The sequence below is a fragment of the Rissa tridactyla genome, chromosome 6 (genome assembly GCF_028500815.1).
Source record: "Rissa tridactyla isolate bRisTri1 chromosome 6, bRisTri1.patW.cur.20221130, whole genome shotgun sequence".
Lineage (NCBI taxonomy): Eukaryota > Metazoa > Chordata > Aves > Charadriiformes > Laridae > Rissa > Rissa tridactyla.
The window spans coordinates 4,923,167-4,944,199 of record NC_071471.1 but is presented as its reverse complement, the minus strand read 5'-3'; the positions used below and the strand labels follow the sequence as shown (position 1 = coordinate 4,944,199).

The 21,033-nt window shown below is 43.3% G+C and overlaps 1 protein-coding gene across 1 annotated transcript in view; it reads right to left on the bottom strand.

The window, feature by feature from the left end:
• SPATA16 (spermatogenesis associated 16) overlaps window positions 1–21,033 on the bottom strand; it is a 99,884-nt gene that overhangs the window by 28,348 nt on the left and 50,503 nt on the right. Inside the window, 2 exon segments of the mRNA XM_054205274.1 lie at window positions 2,074–2,221; window positions 15,344–15,428. Coding sequence (XP_054061249.1) covers window positions 2,074–2,221; window positions 15,344–15,428 — 233 coding nt within the window.

Here is a 21,033-nt window from a genome sequence, read left to right as displayed (position 1 = left end):
TATCTCATATTTTGAATTTCACCTATGTGGGTACAGACCTGCAGGTCGAACTCTCGGTGGTACCACACCAACAATGAGCTAAACTTGTTGCTTGTGATGTTTTTTGGTTCTTTTTTTTTTTTTTTTTTTTTTAGTGAGCAGTGGGATTTGAGGTCAGATCTGAATGGATAAGTTGAGAAAACCCCACTGCTTCGGTTGACTTCAGCTAACACTGTTGTGAGTTATCTCAGCATCGAGTTTAGGAAAAGGAGCTGCATCGGCTCCGGGAGGGTTTCCAGGACAGAAAGGAGAAGGTCGGGAGAGGTCCCGCCTGCCGGAGACCTCTCACAAACCCCGATACCCATTCTGTTTTCTCTTGGCTATCTATCCCACTTAATTCCTAAAAGCTTCAGTGATCCCAGAAAGAGAAATTTGTGTAAAACTGAAGTAAGTCTTTTAACGAATGGATTTTTGTAAAGCAGCACATTGGAGGGCAGAACTGTCTCTATTCGATCTGGTTTATACTTGACTAAAGTACCATAGGACTTGTACCACCGCACCCCGCCTTTTTTTTTTTCCTTCTTCCTTTTCCTTATTGGGAGGAGTAAGAAAACGACTGGTGACACTTTCAGAGTCATTCAGGGATTTCTGAACACAAACTGAGTTTCAGTGCATCGCTTGCACACTTCCACTGCTTATGCGCTCCTGGAAGTCTCACCCTTGCTGTATATTGAGGGGATTATGTGAAATATGAACACATCTTTTTAAAAATTAGATTCAGGGAGTTTTATTTTACGCTCCTTTTAATGTCAACAGTTTTGTCCCTGGAAATTCTCCACAAAGTCACATCAGCAAGTAAACGGTAGAAAGGGATTTTTACAACCTCCGTGATAGATAAGTCACCATTTTCCCTCTTTGGACAACCCCAAAGTTACTGCCAGAAACGCAATACACGGGTGGTCTGCAACTTGCAGAACATGACCTAGTTTTATACTGTTTTCCCAAAGCAAAACAAGTTTACTTGTGCTAAATATTTGCACAGTTTTGTGGTAAATACTTGGTTTCCTAATCCCTGTTTGTGTTTTCCAAATAGGTTTTCTTTTCCTCCCCAAAGGCACAATGTGTACTCTTTTGGAAGCCTCATGTATCTGCAAAGCGACGGGGCTCAGCGCTGCGGCGAGGACTAAGCCGTCATCTCTGACCTGGGCGTGAATCTCGGCCTTTCGGACCACCCTGCTGGAAGCGGCAGTGAGAGGTAAGCTACACGTTTCGTTTGTGTGATAGAGGCTTTCCAGAATTTGACCTGAGAAAAGTACTTTTCCCTTTACGTTTCTCAATCGCCAACTCAAAGCCAAGCGTTATCAGGGTCAAGTATGTTCCAAGTCACCAGGTTAATGATAGTAAGAAATGCCTTTTATCCCCCTGCCTCTCTTTTGCCAAAACGCCATGCCCATTTCTCTTGAAATATGGCTGTGGTCACTAGAATTTAAGTGTCTGTTTACTCCGGGAGATGCTACTTGAGTTCACTCTGCCAGGAGATGACAGTGGGCTCTGCAAAGCCCTTGTTCACTCTGGATCCTACTTGTCTTCGCCAGGCTAAAGGAAACCTGGCTCTCTATTCCCACCCCTGCAGCCAAGATGCTCTCAAAGGTGGTGGTCAATTCATTAGTGCTCATAGAAGGGAGGATATTTTTGGAAAGTGAAGACCCCGTTGCAGGGGTGACCATCCGTGACCGACAGAAATCCGTGGAGATGGGAATGAACCTGGGACTCGCTGTCACCACAACACGCTGCACGTCTACCTTTGAACAAAAGATTAGTTGCAATAATGAAATTCAACAACTGAAACAGGAGGTTTCATGGATAAAAATCATCTTGATCGGGATTTGCAGTGTAAAGTCTTGTGCTTCGCTAAGTACTGATTTGATTACCTAAATCATGTACAATCGTAGAGCAAATACCAGAAATTAATTTCCCCCCCGCAGAAGTATAGAAATGTGCAGGCTCATGCTCCAGACTCTCTCAAGCTCTTTAAGTCAAACACACACACACACACACACACACACATAAACAATATACAGCGCTTACTGTTACCTGTATATATGTGCCCCACGTAATCGGGGTGCTTTTCAGCAAACACCTCCTTTATCTTGTTTTTTTGGCCAGCCTTGACTTCTGTCACAAATGGTGTGTACATAACCGAAAAAGATTCTTCTCTAGTCATGGCTTCTTCAATCATAGCCTAAAAAAGGCAAAGAAACGATACATCTCATGTAGGTTAACGGCTAGTCAAAAAAAAAAAAAAAAGAAAAAAGAAAAATAATTACTTTCACAGATGATATTTTCCCTTTAATAATTGCACAGTCATGCAAAGATAACATATTTTGGTTTTGAATATTAATTAGAGGGGAATTTAAATTAGTTCCAGAAAACACTGCCTATCTACACTCAGAAAATCAATTTAATGGAGAAAGAATATTTGTAAACAGTTTTCAGTGCAGCGAGCCTATGTCTTCAATGAGGAGAGAAGCATTAGATAAATTATCTTTTAGATGAAAAGAAAAAGTGATTCCATGCTCTCTGAAGGTCACATCTTTCATCCAAGGGTTTTATTCAGTCCTTGGGAGCTGGTTAAACAATACTAAGCATTCATATTACCCCTTGGGTTGGCATGAATCAGACACTGTCTCTATACGGAATATTAGCCTTAAAATATTGCATTTAAACACCATTTGCATTAAGAGTAAAATTCACTCCTGGGCAGAGGGCGACACGAAGCTTATGAACCTTCTCATCCCTTAAAAATGACTCAAGTGATGCATCGTGGTGGTCTCACGCGGAGAGGTGGATTTCACACTCGGTGGACCCCGATGAGCTGGCGCTGGAACTGCCAGGAGGAGCTGCCAGCCTGGGAACGGCCGCGCGTGGCACTCTTATCGACCAGGGCCAGGGGGGTTTAGCCGCGGTTCCTCCTGGCGTGGGGTTTGGGTAAGACCAGGTTCAGCGCTGCTTCGGCTGCATCTGTTGTTAACACAGATTTTTGCCTTCCTGATGTGGACGGTCCTTTCTGGAAACTGGGGGAAGTGCAAGGCTTCATTAATGTATCTTGGCAAAAGCGTAAACGCGGTTAATAGTGATAATACCAACACAAGGTTAATAGAGGAGGTCAGAAAAGCACGAGAAGAAAAGATATATATTTTTTAACAGGGTGCATGAATCTTCCAGATCACCTTATACACTGAAGTGATTCACAGAAAGTGTCATTATGGGACTAGCTCGGTGTTTTATTGACAAGCCCTCGCTTTTGTTCTCCAGTCTAGCCTCCACCTATGTAAAATTATCCAAGACATAGTGTGCCTCTGTGAGTCATTTAGCTGACAACTGCTCCCACCAACCCCGAATGGAAGGCTGAGAGTGCCAATCAATTAAGTATCTACATCCTTCTCCTTAATGGCTTTAGACAACGGGTCCTCTGATATGGTTTTATGCCATTTTTTTTTCCATCCTGTTTATTGGCGTGGAGAAATACCATAGAAATGCCATAATTGTTTTGAGCAGATATCGGGATAGGCTGCCATCCCTGCGCCCTGAGTGCCCGTACAGTGAGCGCTCTGCCCGGATGTCGAGGGTATCACTGGGGATTTGTTTATATTTTAGATGACTATATTTAGTCAGCCCATTATCCTGCATTTACTGGAATGGAAGTAGTCTGGAGTGGGCAGTATTTAGCCCTGGAAAATTAACAATCTTGAGATGTGTGTAATAGTAGCATGACCCCCTGGGGCAATAATAATGTCCTCCCCCATCCCCGTGAGGAGGAGTTCCAGCTTTCCACGGGGACAGCCGTGTTATCCGTGGTTAATGCCACAGATCTGGAGGTATCAGACCAGAAAATAGCAAGTGTGTCCTCCTGCCAAGATCTCGGGGGCCTGTGAATGGATCTGTGCCCGTTCCTCCCTGCGGGAATACTTACCAGTCTGCGCTGACTTATAGAAAAGTGATTTTAGGATTTCATATTTCTATGCACTTTAATTATCTTGTCATTCAGGCCCCTTAGAGGATCAGTAGCAAAACAATGGTACCAACCTAGCTTTCCAAGGTACATTTTTCAAAAAGCAGAGGCCTACTTGCTCAAGTTTTACTGAATTTCATGTGTAAATATAGGCACAGAATTAGGTCAGCCTAATTTTGTGTGAGCTGTTGGGTGTTCTGCTGATTTTCTACATCTTGGGAGGCATTCCTAATGTGGATTAATATGAGCATATGAACGTGGTTTTGGGTGTATCCATAAACTTCAGATTTAACATATATGCAGCATACGAAGCGGCAGGATGAAAACGTGAGAGGCCGGGCCGGACAAGCTCTGTATTCTGCCTGCAAAGTTTGCTTTTGGCTTTATCATCCTCAAGAACAGTTCAAAGTCACGCCTATAATATCTCTGCATGGCCATGATCCCATGGCTACCCCTCACAGCATGCAAACCGCGACTAGCTCAGGGGGCAATAACGGTAAAATGTCAACCAACAGGGAAAAACATAGACCCGTAGTTTCTGGTCAGTACAGCTGCTGAAGGTATTATTATTACCCAAGAGCATTTTTTTTTTTCCCCAAGCTACTGACCCTGGACATAGATACTATTTGTTTTATTATCCTCTTGGATTTTTATGGGGTAAAGCCTTTAAGGATATAAAACTTCAGCCTATAAAAACTTTGGAGGAGAAAACTTCATACGACGAAATCCCTAAGGATTTTTCTGCTTAAGCCTTCATGCACTGAAGTCCATGCCCGTGGATGAATACCTGGCAACGTGTCCAGCAAACAGGGTTGCCTACAGGACATCATTTGTCGTGCTGCTACTCAAGATATGGTCACACTGTGGAGAGGATTGCAAGGGCTTCAACAGAATGTCAAGACAGTTGTCGCAGAGAGGACAGGACAACTGTTTTTTCCCATTTGCATGAGCTTTGGTGTCTTTCCGTCTGAAGGGTCTTCTCTGCAATGTTCTCTCAGAGACATCAGGGAGGATGGTGCTGTTCTGGCCTCAGAGTGGAAGAAGCATCAGAGTATGGAGGTAGCAGATAAACTGATAAAGATGATAGAGAAAGATGATTTTTTTTGCATATCTTGCAAGTGAGCTCTGCAGCAATATCTCATCACATGGTGCTACACTCCAGCCTTCAATTTTATCAGAGTTAGAAAAAGTGAAGTCCTTGAGATGACCTTAAACCATAAGAAAGAGCTCCTCTAACAACGTAGAGTAACATAAGGACTACAATTGACTTAAGTCCATTGAATGTGGTGGTTTACCTCAGCAGTGGACAAAAATCTATCGCTTCAGCAAAGATGCAAGAGCTCACTCAAGATGAGACTGCAGGGTAATCTGATGATAAGGAAGATCTTTTTGTAGTTCTGGGACTGACTCACGCTCTGCTGTGTCAGGAGGTTTATATCTCTGTTTTGGAAGTGTGGGGAATCAGAGAAAGTCTGTAGAGAAACCATCTGGAGATGAAGTGTCTCAAGAAGTATTTGTGTTGTCAGCACTTCTATTAAAATAGCAGTTAATCCTTCCATGAAACACAAGCGTTCACAAGGTTTGAGGGGTGTACATTGCTATCACGGAAACTAAAAAGCCAAAAGGCGTTCCTAAACAACAAACTTTGTTTTGATCAAAGGTTTAAACGTATATTTGATCTAACACCACACACTCCTCTGCTCTGAGCACCTTGGCTCTGCAACATCCTTAAATTCTACCATATCTAGCAATGTTGCATTTCACAGACCTTTTAATAAAACTTTTTAGCCTAAACGAGCTTATATTGTCCCTTCGATATGTACTAAAATTCTGTCAAGAGCTCATAAAACGAATAGGTAGATGCACAAGAAACAAAGTTTTCCCGTGCCAACTTTTGATGGCGAATACTATAACTACTTCAATATTTTTATGAAGCTCTTGCCATTTTGCCTGCTTGGAGCAGACATAGAAGAAGAAAAATGGCACTGTATCAGCAACAGTGACAGCAGTTTTCCCTGCTACAGTCCCTAACCTTAATCCTCTTTAACTACAGAAAGGTTTAATTTGGAAAATCCAATTATCTTGACATCTAGAATTAGCCAAAAATTTAGATATCTTTCTAGTGCCTTATCTCGCAGCTGCAGTACACACTCCGCCACTGTCTCATTTACAGTACAGCGGGAATTGATGCTTTTATTGATGATTTTTATTAATGCAAAGATATCAGTCAGGGTAAAGCCGTTAGCCTCTTCTACGAACTGCTTCCACTCTTAGGCTGGTAGCTGGAATTATGGGTGCACTGCCGTGCGACCTATGTGCTTTTCTCTATATCTTTCCAACCATAAAGAAGTATCTGGCAGCCCTGCCACTAAGTCTGCTGCTGTTGTGATATGAATATCTTCTCGCCAGCGTGATCTTCTTACATCATTTTTATTTATTTTTTTTTTCTGCGGGGAAAAATAAGTAGACAGAATGCCAGAGCATATCCTTCTCTCAATATGTTTATGGTATGAATAAATCATGTACTATACAATAGAGAAGAACTTTCTGCTTATCTGCCATGTAATGCCTCCCCATTAATGTAGGTCACATCAAATATCAGCTTATTTAGGTTCTTAAGTTATTAACGTATTTAAGGCTCTGCGAGTTATTTTGTAAGCGGTCTGTTTTGAAAGGGGATTTGCAGAGCGTCACAGCGATAGATCCGTGTGTTCCGCCGACTTCCGAAAGGCAGAGGCCGGCGTATTGCAGATGGGTTACCTTAGGCTTCAAATATCTGTGTGATACTCCAATAAGTATCTCTTTATGTTTTGGAAGAAAAGAAATCCGTGCTTTATATCCTTCCAACAAGATCACTGCTCATTAAAGAAAACCCCCGGAATACAGAGAGTATGGAAAAGGATGGAGGCTGTGCTTGAAAATCCCTGTCCGTGAAGCCGGCAGGTGGGAAAGGAGGGAATGAGCAGGAATGTGCCAACAGAGCTCTGGTTCAGGAAAGCTCTCTGCCCACAAGCCCGTCCTCCGGCCTCACAAACTCAGGTGCCTGGAGAGTGCCGCGGGAGTCCTCAGCTCTTGTATCACTTGCTGCCAACCAAGAATCTTACAGTTTCGTCCCAGCACAGGGGTAAATGTGAAGGATTTCAGTGTTTCTTTGCTATGGTGGAGCAACCCTGAGACCAATGAAGCAGAGGTTAGCTTTGCTTTGCAAGGCCGATCCAGAGCATCGACAAAGTGAGCCGCTGTCACCGCTTGAACGGCGGTTTGTTGCCACCAATATCTACCGTGTGCCACCAATATCTACCAATATCTACCGTGTGTGTGTCTACAAGGAGGTAGCTCTAGCTCCAATCCTCCCTGCAGAGGTGGTTCCTGGCCTGGGCCACGTACCCTTGTACCAGCTGGGGCCTCGTGACTCCCCGGGACGCTGTGATGCCAACAGGGCCAGTCCAGCAGAGCGAGCCGAGCTCCCGTGGATAGTCAGTGTGACTGCCGTGGCCTTTGGCCACCCGGCTAGCTGCGGTGCAGACACTTCCTTGGCCTGGTAACAGAGGCAGAGACAAATCCGCAATGGGGCAGTGAGGGAGAGGATGCAAACATCAAAGAACTGCCCCGTGGAGGGGCCAATTATCCTCTAAATGAAGGATTGGTCAATAATTCGAAGTGAAGCTATTGGCCAAACCCACAGATTTTAACCAGTTTCGTTAATATTGCCCCTTTTTTAAGGACAAGAGGGTTTTCACGGTGAGAAGTACCCTCATTCCAATACCGTGACTGCTCTGAGCAGCAGGACTGCCCTTCCAGTGCCGGGAGAAGCCTTTCGCCAGCACAAGCCCTCGGTGGGTGTTGGGTCAGCTCCGCGCAGCTCCTGCTGTGTCAGGAATGGGTCACGGTTTAAACAGCATGGGCTTTTTTTTTTGTGAACAGGGATTATAAACTGTGCTCAGTTGAACAGGTTTGGTAGCCTGGGCTGAGAGAGACATCTTAACTCCGAGAGGCAGGGCTAAAGGTTGAGCATCACTGAGTGCTTTACTTGAGCGTAGTCAGACGCCCCAGTTGACATCTGGATGCTGCATCAGTCGGGTGATTCAGACAAATTCTTGAGAGAGTGACCCTGGCAAGGAAAGACACCTGGGAGAAATGTGGGATACGTGCTGTAGGGGCTTTTCAGGGCTTTTAGCCCAAAAAAGGGGGGAAAAAAGAAAAAGAAAAGGAGGCTGAAGTGCAGAAACTAACTGAAGGAGATGTCAGTCCTTCCTAGCGCTGAGCTCAACAGCTTTTGGGAACTTGACTTAAATGTGATGAGATGAATCAGCCAGCCAGCGATGGTGACTGATGTGGTTAGCCTGTAAAATGGACAGCACTGTTCAAAGGGGCAGCGAAAAATCATGCCTGAGTCATTGCAACAGCAAACAACTTTATGAGGCTGAATGGCGGCTAATTTAGTAGAAGACAAGTCGACTGTATATAGAGATGTTTCTGAAAAGTGACTTTTTCTCTTTTTTTGTGTGTGCGATGTCCTCTGTAGTTCTTCAAGAGCAGATGTGCAGATGGGAAGCCACATAACCAGTAATGATCCTGGGAACAGCACAAACCTCGGCCTGTAGCTTCATCTCCCCGAAGAAAGGAAATGGTATACAAAGAAAGGGAAGACGATAACGAATGTGTAACTTCTTAAGGACCTTTGCAACTTGAGGGAACAATAAGGGCCTGAAAAAAGCACAAAATGGCTGCTTTTCTACGCTGATTTCTCAGGTTTCCTTTGTAAATCTTAAGTCTCTGCTTCGCAACCCAGTAAAAGCCAGAATGAATTGAAAATTCTCCTTGGGAAACATGCACATTACTTTTGAGCTGCCCTGTAAGGTTTTTAAAATGGTCTGGAGCTTTGCTGGCCAGGTTGTTCCCATTGAGCATCTTTGAGACATGATTTATGAGCCTCTGTTAACAGTTAAAACCCTAATTGGGTTGGTATTTTGCTTCATATTGGGATTTCAACAGCTACTGACTGCAGCAAGGTATGTGTTGCCTATTACATTCAGCCAGTATTAAGTAAATCCATCTCTCCTGAAATTAGAGACAATTAATCCATCTGTTTTAATAATTGTGACATTTAAATTAATAACTTCTCTTAGCATGCAAATATGATTCAAGCAACGGTTATTCTACCACGAATGATCTGGTACCAGAATAATAGAAGTAGGTAGAAAATATGTGGAGGTAGATATTATTAAAGAAGAAAGAATACAAGAAAAATGTTAAATTCCTTGGTTTTGTACATGTAGAATTGTTTCTGGAATGGAAATATCAGCAATAACAACAGCAATAAAAAGCTCCCAAATCAGTATCAACATGATAGAAACTCTCTGTTATGTTATTTTATTTGCCTTCTCGATCCGGTTTTCAATTACTCCATATTTTTACCAGCGTACCTGACAGCAGAATGAAGCTGATTTTTGCAGCTGAGAGTTATGGCTTAGAAATAGCGTGCTCCTAAGCCAGCCTGGTCTGAATCCCTGAAATGGCATACATAGGAAAGGGGCCCATTCTGCCCTGAAAAAATGTTAATAATTTTAATTTTAACAAGTTGCTTCAGCCACGATGCAATGAGAACATAGGAAACCCACGAACTGGTCAGAAGCTGCACTGAGATCACCTGGATACCAGTGTCTTCAGAACGAACTGATCTTCCTGCTTATGGGCCAAATTCTTCTTGTTCTTCTAAAGTGCGGGATGAGGAAAATCATTACATCCCAACTTTCCCCCAGAAAATGAAAAGCTCAGTGCTTCGAGGCAAGTGTTGTCCTTCAAAATGGTCATAGATCCAGAAAAAGGAGGATTATGAAGAGGGGTGAGCGAAATGTTTTGTCTTTTCTGACACGAGAGAATTCAGTAATTAATACTGAAAGCAGCAACGGGCTCCGCAGACCTCTGAGACAACGTAGATTTACAGACATTCGGCACTTATGTCTGCCTGTACACACAACAGTCATTGATCTCATTGGGATTTTCCCCCAGATTTGATTGAAGAAGGGACTTTTCTGCAGTGAAATGTGGCGCAGCGTGATCTGCTAAAACAGCCGCAAGAATTAATGAGAAAGACATTTTCTCGGTGATATGATGGCCGGGCTGCCCAGAGAGGCTGCCTGTCAGCTCCTATCGGTCATTGCATTAGGAGGATTGCAAAACATCCCTGCCGTTGCCAGCTTGGAAACCTCCCGCTCCAGAGCAGGACACGGGTCAAGCTTGAGCACGCAAGACTGCTGACGGGCCTGGTCACCGGCTGGGACTGCAGAGGGGGTTTTGGCTACCAAAAGCATTTTGTCTTTTAACTTTCTCGCCTTGGGTCGTCACCCCTCAAGGTGTGAGATAAAGCTGAGCTCTAAAGGAGTTGACAGCGTTCGTCGCCGCACCGTGGGTGCTCAGCCACCTTGCAGGGCCGGGTTATCGTTTGCTTTAATGTGCGATGCGTGTATTGCTCTGCGCTCGCAACAGCTCAGATTTTTGAAATGGAAGCACCTGATGCTCGTAACAGCAACGAGAGAGCAAAACAAGTGTGAGAATCCCCAAACCTCCGTGTCAGCCAGTGCACGTGCTGCTGGAAGCTTTCTCCCTGACTTTGAGGTTAGCTGACAGAAATATTCTCAGAAACGCAAGTTCGCGAGCTCCGTGTGCAGCAATCACAGAGCCGGGGTTTTCAATGCGCTAAGAGCAGCTCCGTGACGGCTGCAACCTTGGCCAGAACACTGGGGTTGAACTGGAACTAAAGCTAAAAGCCCGGTTTGCTCCGATGCAAATTAAAGGTCTTCATTTGAGCTGTGGCAAATAAACTTTGGCTACGTTATGGAATTCAGGCTTTTAGTACAGATGGTTATGGAAGCCTACAGATACGAACCTACAAGCTTTGAAATGCCCTCCCAGGGTTCCGTTAGTTTCTGCAACCTGCGTGTTGCCGGTGCAATGGCACTTAGGGTAAGACTTTGGCTAGATGGGAATGACTTTGGACGTAAGTGCATAATGGATGCACTCGAGCCTTTAGTATAAAGTAGGCCACATGGTTTTCACAATGGAATAATAAAAGCAATTAATTTTGTAGTGTGCTAATGAGTTCAGCCTGAGATGTTTATAAATTAGGTAATAAAGGCCCTTTATACTAAGATGTCTGTGACAGATCTTGCTGAAACCAGGCTGTGACTTTCAAGATATTTGCAAAGTTCCTGTTTGACAACGTTGGGCATTTTTGACGTTGTAGTATGGGTGTGACGTGTTTTTACTCATGGAATGAAACGTCCAGTTTATATTGCCCAGTTTTCAGCCAGTGGAAATAGTTAACAAAGGTGTGAGTAAAACCGGACGGTTTGGAGAGGGACTCTTTCTGTGGGATGAAATATCTCAAGTCTGTTGTTGGTTTTGCTATTACCAGCTGAGAAACTGCGTTACTGACAAGAAATGCTGGGGAGCTTTCCCGACTATAGTAATAACTAAGTTTAAACTTTGTCCTGCTGCTACTTCTCCGAAGGTATCTACCACAATGCATTTAATAACTTTCACATTATTATTTATTGTGATGAACTCCATTTAACTCATCTATTTTTAATCTAAGAGCCGATACACAAATCATCCAGCGCATATTCTGTAGTGGGTTCTGAGAAAAAATCCCGTCCATTTGATTATGTGTTAACTTGGAAAGTGTATTTTCAATCCATGGAATAAAATATTTGAACAGAGAAAAAGGCCCAACTTACTGAATAATATTATCCATTGCAAATTACTTTTTCACCTCTCATCAGCATTATACCTTTATCTCGGAGTGTAATGGAAGGCGGGTATTAATATTCAAAACCAACACAGGGCATTAGGTATTACATATCACTGTACAGAAGATCCAGAAATAGATGATTTACTTTAAAGGGGATAATCAAAGAAAGCTAATCAAAAAGCTAATCAAAAAGAATATTTAAAGTTGCCTTGATCATGATCCATAGGTACATACACAGGGAGAAGATAGCAAGTACCAAAGGATCTTTAAGCTTCCGGAGGTGAATGCATAATGTAAATTGCTGGAAGTTTGGACCGGACAAGTAAGATCCCAGTCTGTAAGTTGGGGGAGAAAAAGGGGACAACCATGCAACAAATGGTCTATTAGGTGGGTTATGGTAAATATTCTCTTATTAAATGGTTTAAATGGGGATCAGGTAATTTTCTCAAAGCCAGTCTCTGCTTGCCTCTTTTGGCCCCAGCGCGGGAAGGTAAAGGTACAATTCTGTGGTGTTTTTATGCAGCAAGTCAGATAATTCATCAATATGAGCCCTTCTTGCCTTAAAAACCTGACAGTACAAACCTTGCAGTGTGCCTAAGAGGAGGTACAGTCACGTGGAATGGATTACTGCTCAAGAAGAGGAAATATGTAAAAGCTAATAATGAGGAGGGGAACGATTTGGGGATGTTTTAAGAAGAGTTTTGAGGAAAGAGAACTCCTGGCAGTTGATGTCAGGGACAGAAGAAGTTCAAAGGAAAATATGAAACCAAAATCAGGAGAAGAAAACCAAAGGAGATACAAGATAAAGAGTGCTCTGAGCATGAGGAATAGGTCAGGAGAGAAAAAACAGTGAATTAGAAGTAGGATAAATAATAAAGAGCTTTGCAGATGTGAATTTAGGGCCTGAATTTTTTGCAGTAAAGACATCAGCTGAAGGATTCGAGTGGTCTGTACAACGTTTTGAAGCCATGAGAGAAGCAGAAGATAGGCTGTGAGGAGGAAGTTTCCAGCAGTTAGAAGAATTACGAAAAGAAGAAACAAAAGTAGTCAACGACACACCGTAAGATTATATACATGACCCACTGATCAAAGCAAAGGGTGACACATCTAATCTAAAAATCTTTCTTCACAGAAGTAAAACCCAAACCTTTCTGTTCGCCATCTATTCCCTTCCTCCTCAGAAAATTTTGCTCACGGTTGTGAGCCAACGCTAGCGCGTTCTGGGCCAGAGGAGTAGTTAGCAAGAAAAGCGTGCATCAATAGCTGTTGCTTTGGTTACAAAGGCACATGAGCATGTATAGTCGTGACAAGTTATTTTCAGCTTTACACCGTGAAATAGAGGGAATATTAATAAAAAAAAAAGATAATGTTACCTCTGCTTGGTTGCCCTGTGGCGGAAAGTCCCAGTGCAGTGTCACATGCTACATCATCCTGCATAATTGTTGCTGTGTGCTCTAATGACATTGAAGTCACCCCTGATGCTGAGAGCAAGAACTCATCAGCTCGGGGAGGAAAAGGTTGTTACTGGTGCTGGGGATATATCTTCGCGAGCGGCGTTTCTTAAGTGCTAGCTATTAACTTGAGTGGGAGCGGTACCGGGCACCCAGCTGCCTCTGCTGCCTGTGTGTCAGCATATAGATACCGCTGAATCCTTAGCCTAGCCCACGCTAAGGCATATGCACAAAAGGCACAAAATTGCAGAGCAATCTCTGTCTCCCAGCGAAAATCAAGCACGGTGGGGGATCAAACAAATGGCGAGATCTCTACTGACATTTCAAAGCTGCTGCAGACAAAGATGACAGCAGCTCAGGTTGAGGCGGGAGGCAGAGGAGGAGTGGGAATGGGGCACAAACAGCATGGCGGTGCCTCTTGGTACCATGGGGGCCCAGGGAGGCCCACGCGCGAACTCTCCATCAGGAAAAGAAATGAGCTCTGAGCTCCGGACTGAAGCAGAGATGAACCAGAGTCCTACCACGGCTGAAATAATTTTTATGATGATGACGCTAATATTGTATGATGACATTAATGGCTGGAGGCGATTCAGTAGCCCCGCTTCTGGTCTGGTTCATTCCCACCTTAGCCCAACCACAGCTTCCGATTTAGAGCCCATGAAGAGGCACTGTGATGAATCTCGTCCTTCATGCCATATTTCATCCCTCTTACATAGCAGGGCAGCCTGCACTGCCGGGGGAGAGGACAGCTATGACAGCTCCTCCTTTAAAGGTTTATTCTTTGAAGCTTCATGTCCCTGACATCAAGAAGGGAAGTCAATGGATACCAGTGTTAAAAGACAAAAAAAGACATTCCATTCGAAGAAATGACCCCTTCATAAAACCTGTTTGTGAACTCAAGATTTTAAACGAGTCTGACCCAGTGGGGAAAAAAATCAAACTGTTCTGTACAGAAGAAATTCTCTGCTGGAAAGCATATAAGAAAGTTCACAGGCACTGCAAACACTAGCCCAGTGGGTAATTCTCTGAATGAGATGCACTTTGCACTCACAGCAGTACTGAAATTCAGCAGCTCCCAGGACTGAGATTTATTCCATTTTACCTATGAGAATGCAACTAATAATAGTTTTTAAAAAGAAGAATTTACCGTGTGAGGGAAGGTAGAAGACCAGATTCCGATCGCTATTACGCTGGCTTACATCAGACGTGTTTTGCGCCGCTTCACGTAAAATACAGACGTCACAGATGTTCTCACAGAATAAACCCAAAATAAATGCGAACAGAATCAGACTCTGAAATTTTATCACAAGGGATGTATATTGTTCCTAGTATCATTAAATTCCTCGTATGGTCAAGGGGGACCTGAGGGCCAGGTCCACTCTGGGAGGCAGAAGGGTCTTCCACCGCCTGAGGCCCAAATGCTGCGCTCCCTCTGAAATGCACTTTGGTTGCCTTGAAACCAGGGGGGTGAGGGCTGGGACACCACCGGGAGTGATAAGCTCCAGCAGCAACAAGCCTTCTCTAGCAAAGGATCTGTTCACCTCCAAGTCTGTGCAAGAGCTCTCCTCAGAGCACAAGGGGGTACCCTTAAACTTAAATTTGTGCTGATGCGGCTGAACAGCCGTCTCAAATAAGTATCACTCAAGAGACGAGTCTCATTGAAGTCAATGGTCTAGTCCCCACAGAAGTATTCTTTGTAGACTGGGGTCTTACCCAGCCATCCTTCACAGAGCACTTTAGGTTCCTCTGAGACCATTCGTTAGAGTCATTTTTTTTCCTCCCCTTCCGGTTGAAGAGTTCGGAAAGGTGTCAGAGGATTAGTATCATGCAAATTGCAAGAAGAAAGTGTCGCTAAGGTAGGAAGACTTCACAAAAAATTGCTTGGGGGACTACACAGTATCCAGAATTAAATTTTATAGCAGTCCATAAAATTGAAGTATGAGCCAAGGGTTAACAACCTTGAATTTTGCCCTTAAAATTAGTCCAAGAAAATCTACTTCATTATAAATACGGTAGTACTATATAGTGTCCTCTTGATTGATATGCCCAAGAGCTACCTTTGTCGGCAGTCTTTTAAGCAGTAATCCTTCATTTTCGTCTTAATAGTGAGATGGGCACCTCCTTCCTCATCGGGCTATCAATTTTTACCTGCCAATACAGTTTGATGAGCTTGCTTGTATGCCGCTCGGTGCCTCCTGTCAGCCAGTACAGATAGTCAGCAATCATGGCGCTCCTGATGACAAAAGCAGAATAAATGAGCGTACAGGGAGAGAAGGGTGTATATAGCAATATTTAAAGGGGGTAATATTAAAAGAGTGTAACATGAGGTTTTGTATCAAAGGATTACACTTAACTCTCAGTCTTTGTCCAACTTTAAGACAAGCATTAGTAAACATGTGTTAGCTAACCAAACTATCTGCAAGCGAAAAAGCGAAAAGCCCTGCGTTTTCTTTTAATAGCTTTTCCATATTTTACTCTGAGCAAATATTTAATGACCTATACAATATTTTAGTCTGGCTTTTTTTTTGTTTTTTTTTTCCTTTGAAGTATTTGTCAGTGAAATACCTTATATGTAAGTACATTTCTTCTAGGACAGGATCAAGACCCTGTTGCTTGGCAGTCTGAGAATATCACTTGTCTATGGCAACCTCGGACGTAGTCAACCTTTGATTAAACTATATCTTAAAAAAACCCACCCTAAACCAAAAGTAATCAGCCATCTTGCTACTTAATCGAGTATGCTTTAGTACTCCCACTGTCTGTGGCAATCATTGCATTACTCCTTCTAGACTGAAGGATATTAAGAAACTATTGTGCAATGGATATTAATGCAGACTCTTAACAGACTTTAGAAAATCAGTTTGCTTTTATGGCTGCCTCTCCACACTGCTCTCCGTTTCCTTTCCTCTAGAGATTCCAAATCCAATTAAATGTGACTAGATGTAATTCCAAATTGTCACTTTAGTCAATTAAACATATAATAATCTTGTGTACCTAATTACTAGCACCAAAAGTTTATTTGTTGATGGAGTGCTATCAATGTGTACTTCTGCATGTTCTCCTTATCATCGCCTATATATTAATTGTGCTTTGACATTACTGTAAATTGAATTTGAAATTTCCCCCTAGTTAAAAGTGTCTCACAAACAGTAATCCCAATCCTGTTGTAATACCCTTTCAGAATGTACTTTCCCAGGCGGTATTATGTTCTTAATGAGATATAACCAAAAATACACGGATTTAACAATAAACATTTCAAAACAGGCCCAGTATCAGGGGGTAACATATTGTTACAAACGGGAACTAAATCTTCCCTTAGTTGTTCTCATACAGCTCCCACTAATTTCACTGGGAGGAAAGCAATTCAGTAGGATCCATGGATTTCTGCGTAAGGATTGGATTTAGCCATAAGCTTTATCCAATGCTCATTTAAATCATTGGCAAAAATCCTCTTGACTGCACTAGAACAAAGAACAGTTTCTAATTGAACATCGTTAGCCCAGCCGGCACAGGAGGAACAAAGGATGAAATTCTCATTGCCCTGAAAATTGTTGGCAAAATTTGCATTGACTCCAAACGGTGTCAGGGTTTAATCCCAGGAATGACATACGGATCCTGTGGATGAAGCCGAGGAGGTGAGCAAAGCATCCAGCAGTACCTGCTTGACCCACTGTTGGCGATAATTTTGGGGAAAGACGTTCACGGTGTCCTGAGGTGCGAAGGGGAAATAACCACATGGCGTAAAACTGAGGGAAGACAAATCCATCGCCTTATTCTGTACCTTTGGTCTACTAGAGGTGGTCTACAAAGCTTCCAGCTCCCGTGACAATGGCAATAGCTGGTCCCTCGCAGCGTACGCAAACAGTGGTGGCCTCCTGTGGCCACCTCATCAGAAAGGGACTTTCAATCTAAATTTAGAGCAATTCTCGAGCTCTAAAGCCTTTTTGTTTTTGGAGTCAAAGGACATTTGCAAGTGGTCATTTACAATTTGGGCTCCTATAGATGTATCACCCCTCAACCACTGTCATTTCCAAGATTAAAACTGGCAAATCCTTAACACCGAGCGTCACCCTGTCGGTGCCCCCGCTGTGGGAGCGCTGCCATGGGTCGAACGCCATCAGATGACAGAGAGACAGCCTCAGCGTGCTGTGCCAGCCCTACTGCCAGCTGCGGACTGGCAAAGGGAGGCTCCGTCCCACTGGCAGCACAACACGACCTCCAATTTGTGACCCCCCCACTCCTCGGTTGGAGCCAATGTTTTCTTCTCCCAGCGTGGCACTGCTTTCAAAGGCAGGGATGTGCTCAGAGCCCTGGACAAATCTGGAATCGATTCTCAGACAATTTGCTGCATCTTTCTCTGTTTCTCAGCATCAGCTGTAAAATGCGGATGATCATATTCGACTGATTTTTCTTATTCGGTGTGTGAGTCCTCCTGGCACAATCTTTTGCTAATTCTTCGCTGCGCTCTCAGCACAACGTCGCTCTGATCGTGGCAGAGGTCTCCAGGCATCGCCGCACGCCAGACAAACTACTTTCCTCTTTATTCTTCCTTCTTAATTTGTTCTTATTTAAATAATCAGAAGCACACTTACATTTCAAGCATTCGTGTTTAGTTTTTCAACATCTGCTTTTATCCCTGCTAGATTTCTGCCGTACTGCCGTGCGCTACATCAGGAATGGCGAGGCACATCCATAAAACCCCTCCGAGCCTTTCAAGTGCCTCCATCACAAGTTTTCTTCTGAGTTCCTCAGCCATTGCAGAGCACACACAGGTCAGGACCCACGCTTGCTACTGTGACCTCGGGGCTTACGAGGGACTTAAAAAATTCCGCTTTCAAAAGAAACACAAACATTAAGGCTCTACGTGGATGGCCTATGTCCAGCCCCAAATGTGCCCAAGTCAGAGAGTTTTCTTTGAAGGCCTCCAAGGCTCAGTTCACAGAACCGAAGTGACACATGCAAGAGGGAACTATGAATTTCCAGACGCAGGGACACAGGTGAAGTTACACTGTCTGATTATGGTTACAGGGCTGGGCATGAAAAAAACCATTTAGAGACCTAAACACTCAGAATCCAAAGGAAAAATTGAGATACTTAGGCGAGTTAAAAGCCTGGCTCCCATTGAAATACATGAAGACATAAAGCACCGAGCCAGGGTCCTGAGTGCCAGTGAGTACCTAGCGATGTAGCCTGCAAAAATCCAGATAACAAAGACTTTCATTTAGAGACTGATGAGCCCGTGAGCCATTCTGAAGTGAGACTTCGGTAAAATATTATTGAAAATAATCTGACTTATGAAATTATTATTTAAGATCTTCGGCCAGTGACCAAACTCATTAACATCTCTTTCTCTCATCATGTTATCAACACGGCTGATGTATCAAGTATATCATCTTAGCATGTTATATATACTATATATGACTTAGGATAGTATATGCACAACCATATTAGCATTTCAGCAGGACGTAAGGGCCAGAGTAGGTCCTTCTTCCCACCTCCTGCAATCACAGGTCCTGGGGAAGCGGGAGCTTGTGAAGAGCTGGGTGGAAGAGGTTTCAGTAGAGGTCAGTTGGGATCCGCGGTTACGTCATGTGGAGATGCTGGACGGGTGATGTTGGCCAGCTCTTATGTGTACCCCTAGAGTGACTACTTAAGAGTTCAACTTGGAACTTTCCTGAGCATAAGGAACATATGGTACAAAAGAATGTGAAAATAGCTCCCATTTAGACCATGTAATGCACTTTTCTGGATGAAATGCCATGTTTTAGTTTTACAGTTTTTAACGCCATTGGGATTGAACTCCAATGGTAAAGAACAAAGGCACGTGCATTCTCTTCCTGCTTCTGACACAATCGCTTCAGGTGATACGCAGAAATATTGTCCTCGCATTTACAGAACCATCTGCCAATTTTGAGTTACTAATTTGAAACACTTAAAACATGCCTGAGCTTCAGGTGTGCGGCCCACCAAAGCGCTCTCTTTGCCATGAGAACTGAAGTAGCTCCGATGATACACCGGAGGGGAATTTGGAGAAAATGTGACCTTTCCTTCTCAAAACATGAGGCTATATACTCAAATGTTTTTTTTTCCTAGTTGCTAGTTTGGGCCAGTATGGGCTAATATGGGCTAGTATGAACTTCTATAACATAGAAACATAGAAAACACATCTGTGTTAATGTAGTAAGCCTAAATCCAAAGGTGCCTGGCAATATCTGCTCCATCTGGCCACTTGGTGGTGCAGAACTATAAGATATATTTCTATACATGCAAGCGAAGAGCAGATCCTAAGCTGTCTCCCTCAGCCCACCTCCAGACATGCACACGACTTGTAATAAAAGAGTGGAAGGCAGCTTTTGCTGCATGACAGCTGCTGACACTAACAGCCACCGTACAGCCAAATCCTTCACAGCAGCCGCGCAAGTCGGTGACAAGAAAATGGATGGTACGGGTGTAAGAAACACACAGAGTTTTCTGGAACACACCAAAGTGTTACATTGCCAAAGGAGACAAGAAATTAGCGTTGTCGCTAAATGCTTGTGTGTTCATTTACCACTGTGACTACTAGAAAAAACCATAAGGGCAAGACTCAAGGTCGTCTCCTTCAGCCCTGCCTGCTCCCCTTGAGCTGCACAGAGAGGAGAGAAGCCCTGGAGGGGAGAGGAGGATTTCTCTGCAGATGGCAGAGCCTTAGGAATAATCACAGCCTATGCACATTAGAGTAACTTTCACTCTTCCACACTATTCAGCCCCAATTGCTGCTAAGATCAGGAGGCTGATAAGTGGCAGAAAATTACCTTTGCTCCCTACCTCAAGTGATCTCACCTGGATCTGCAGTAAGTGGTACTAAAGGAAGGCCTCAGCCACTGCCATGTGATGTTAGTCCTGTGCAGATCTACTGTTTGGAAAGGGTAAGTGTATCTTGATTTTTTTTTAGTTTAGCAGCGACTTTAATATTCCTGATGCAGACACCTGGGCATTTGAGATCTCTAACACAATAGGACGGAGTCTGAGATGCAAGATGCAAACCAAACTGCTGCTCTTTTTTGGATGACCTTTCTTATTTTCTTCTGAGATTAGAAAAGGAAAATGATGTTTACAACTGGAATAAGTAGCAGGTAGTCATTTCAATGTAATCATCCTATTTGAAAAGTGAACAAAGTAGTAACAGTTGATTTTTAAACATCTCCATATATCCTAAATAAATGTAAACTTATACTTTGAGTTTATGGAGGCACTTGGAAACTATTAGATGATGAGAGATAAACAGAACTGCAGAATACTGAGCAGGAATGAAATTACTGATGACAGGATTTACCTATATGTACACTGGCCCCAAAATGGGGCAAAAAGCATTCTGAGAATCCCTGTTATCTACACAATAACACCTTGGTGTTGCTAATTCCAGCAGAGGACTGGCTAAAACTTCCTTTTTAACATTTCACCAGTGAAACTTATATGTACCGGGAAGCTGCTATAAAACTCTTCTGTTCAGCCAGATCCTTCAGGGTTGGTGAAGGGGTATACTTGCTGTCTTTATTGAAGTTTCTGGGTCATTAGCCCATTGTTAGAAAGCAGAAATAAGTTTCCTGTAAGGGCCTGTATTTAGAATGCATTTATTATATTTATTATTACCTGTCCCATGGTTGCGTGCAGGTAACAACCTTCTGCGTTGTATTGAGATTGCTTTGCAGTGATAACAAATGTTTCTCATTTAATGGCAACTGCCGTGTAAGGACGTAGAAATTGCTTTCCAAAACTGAGCTGAGCAATGCACAGGGAAATGACAAGTCTTTTAAGATGACAGGGGGTGTTTGAGAAAACAGGTCACTAAGCCCAGT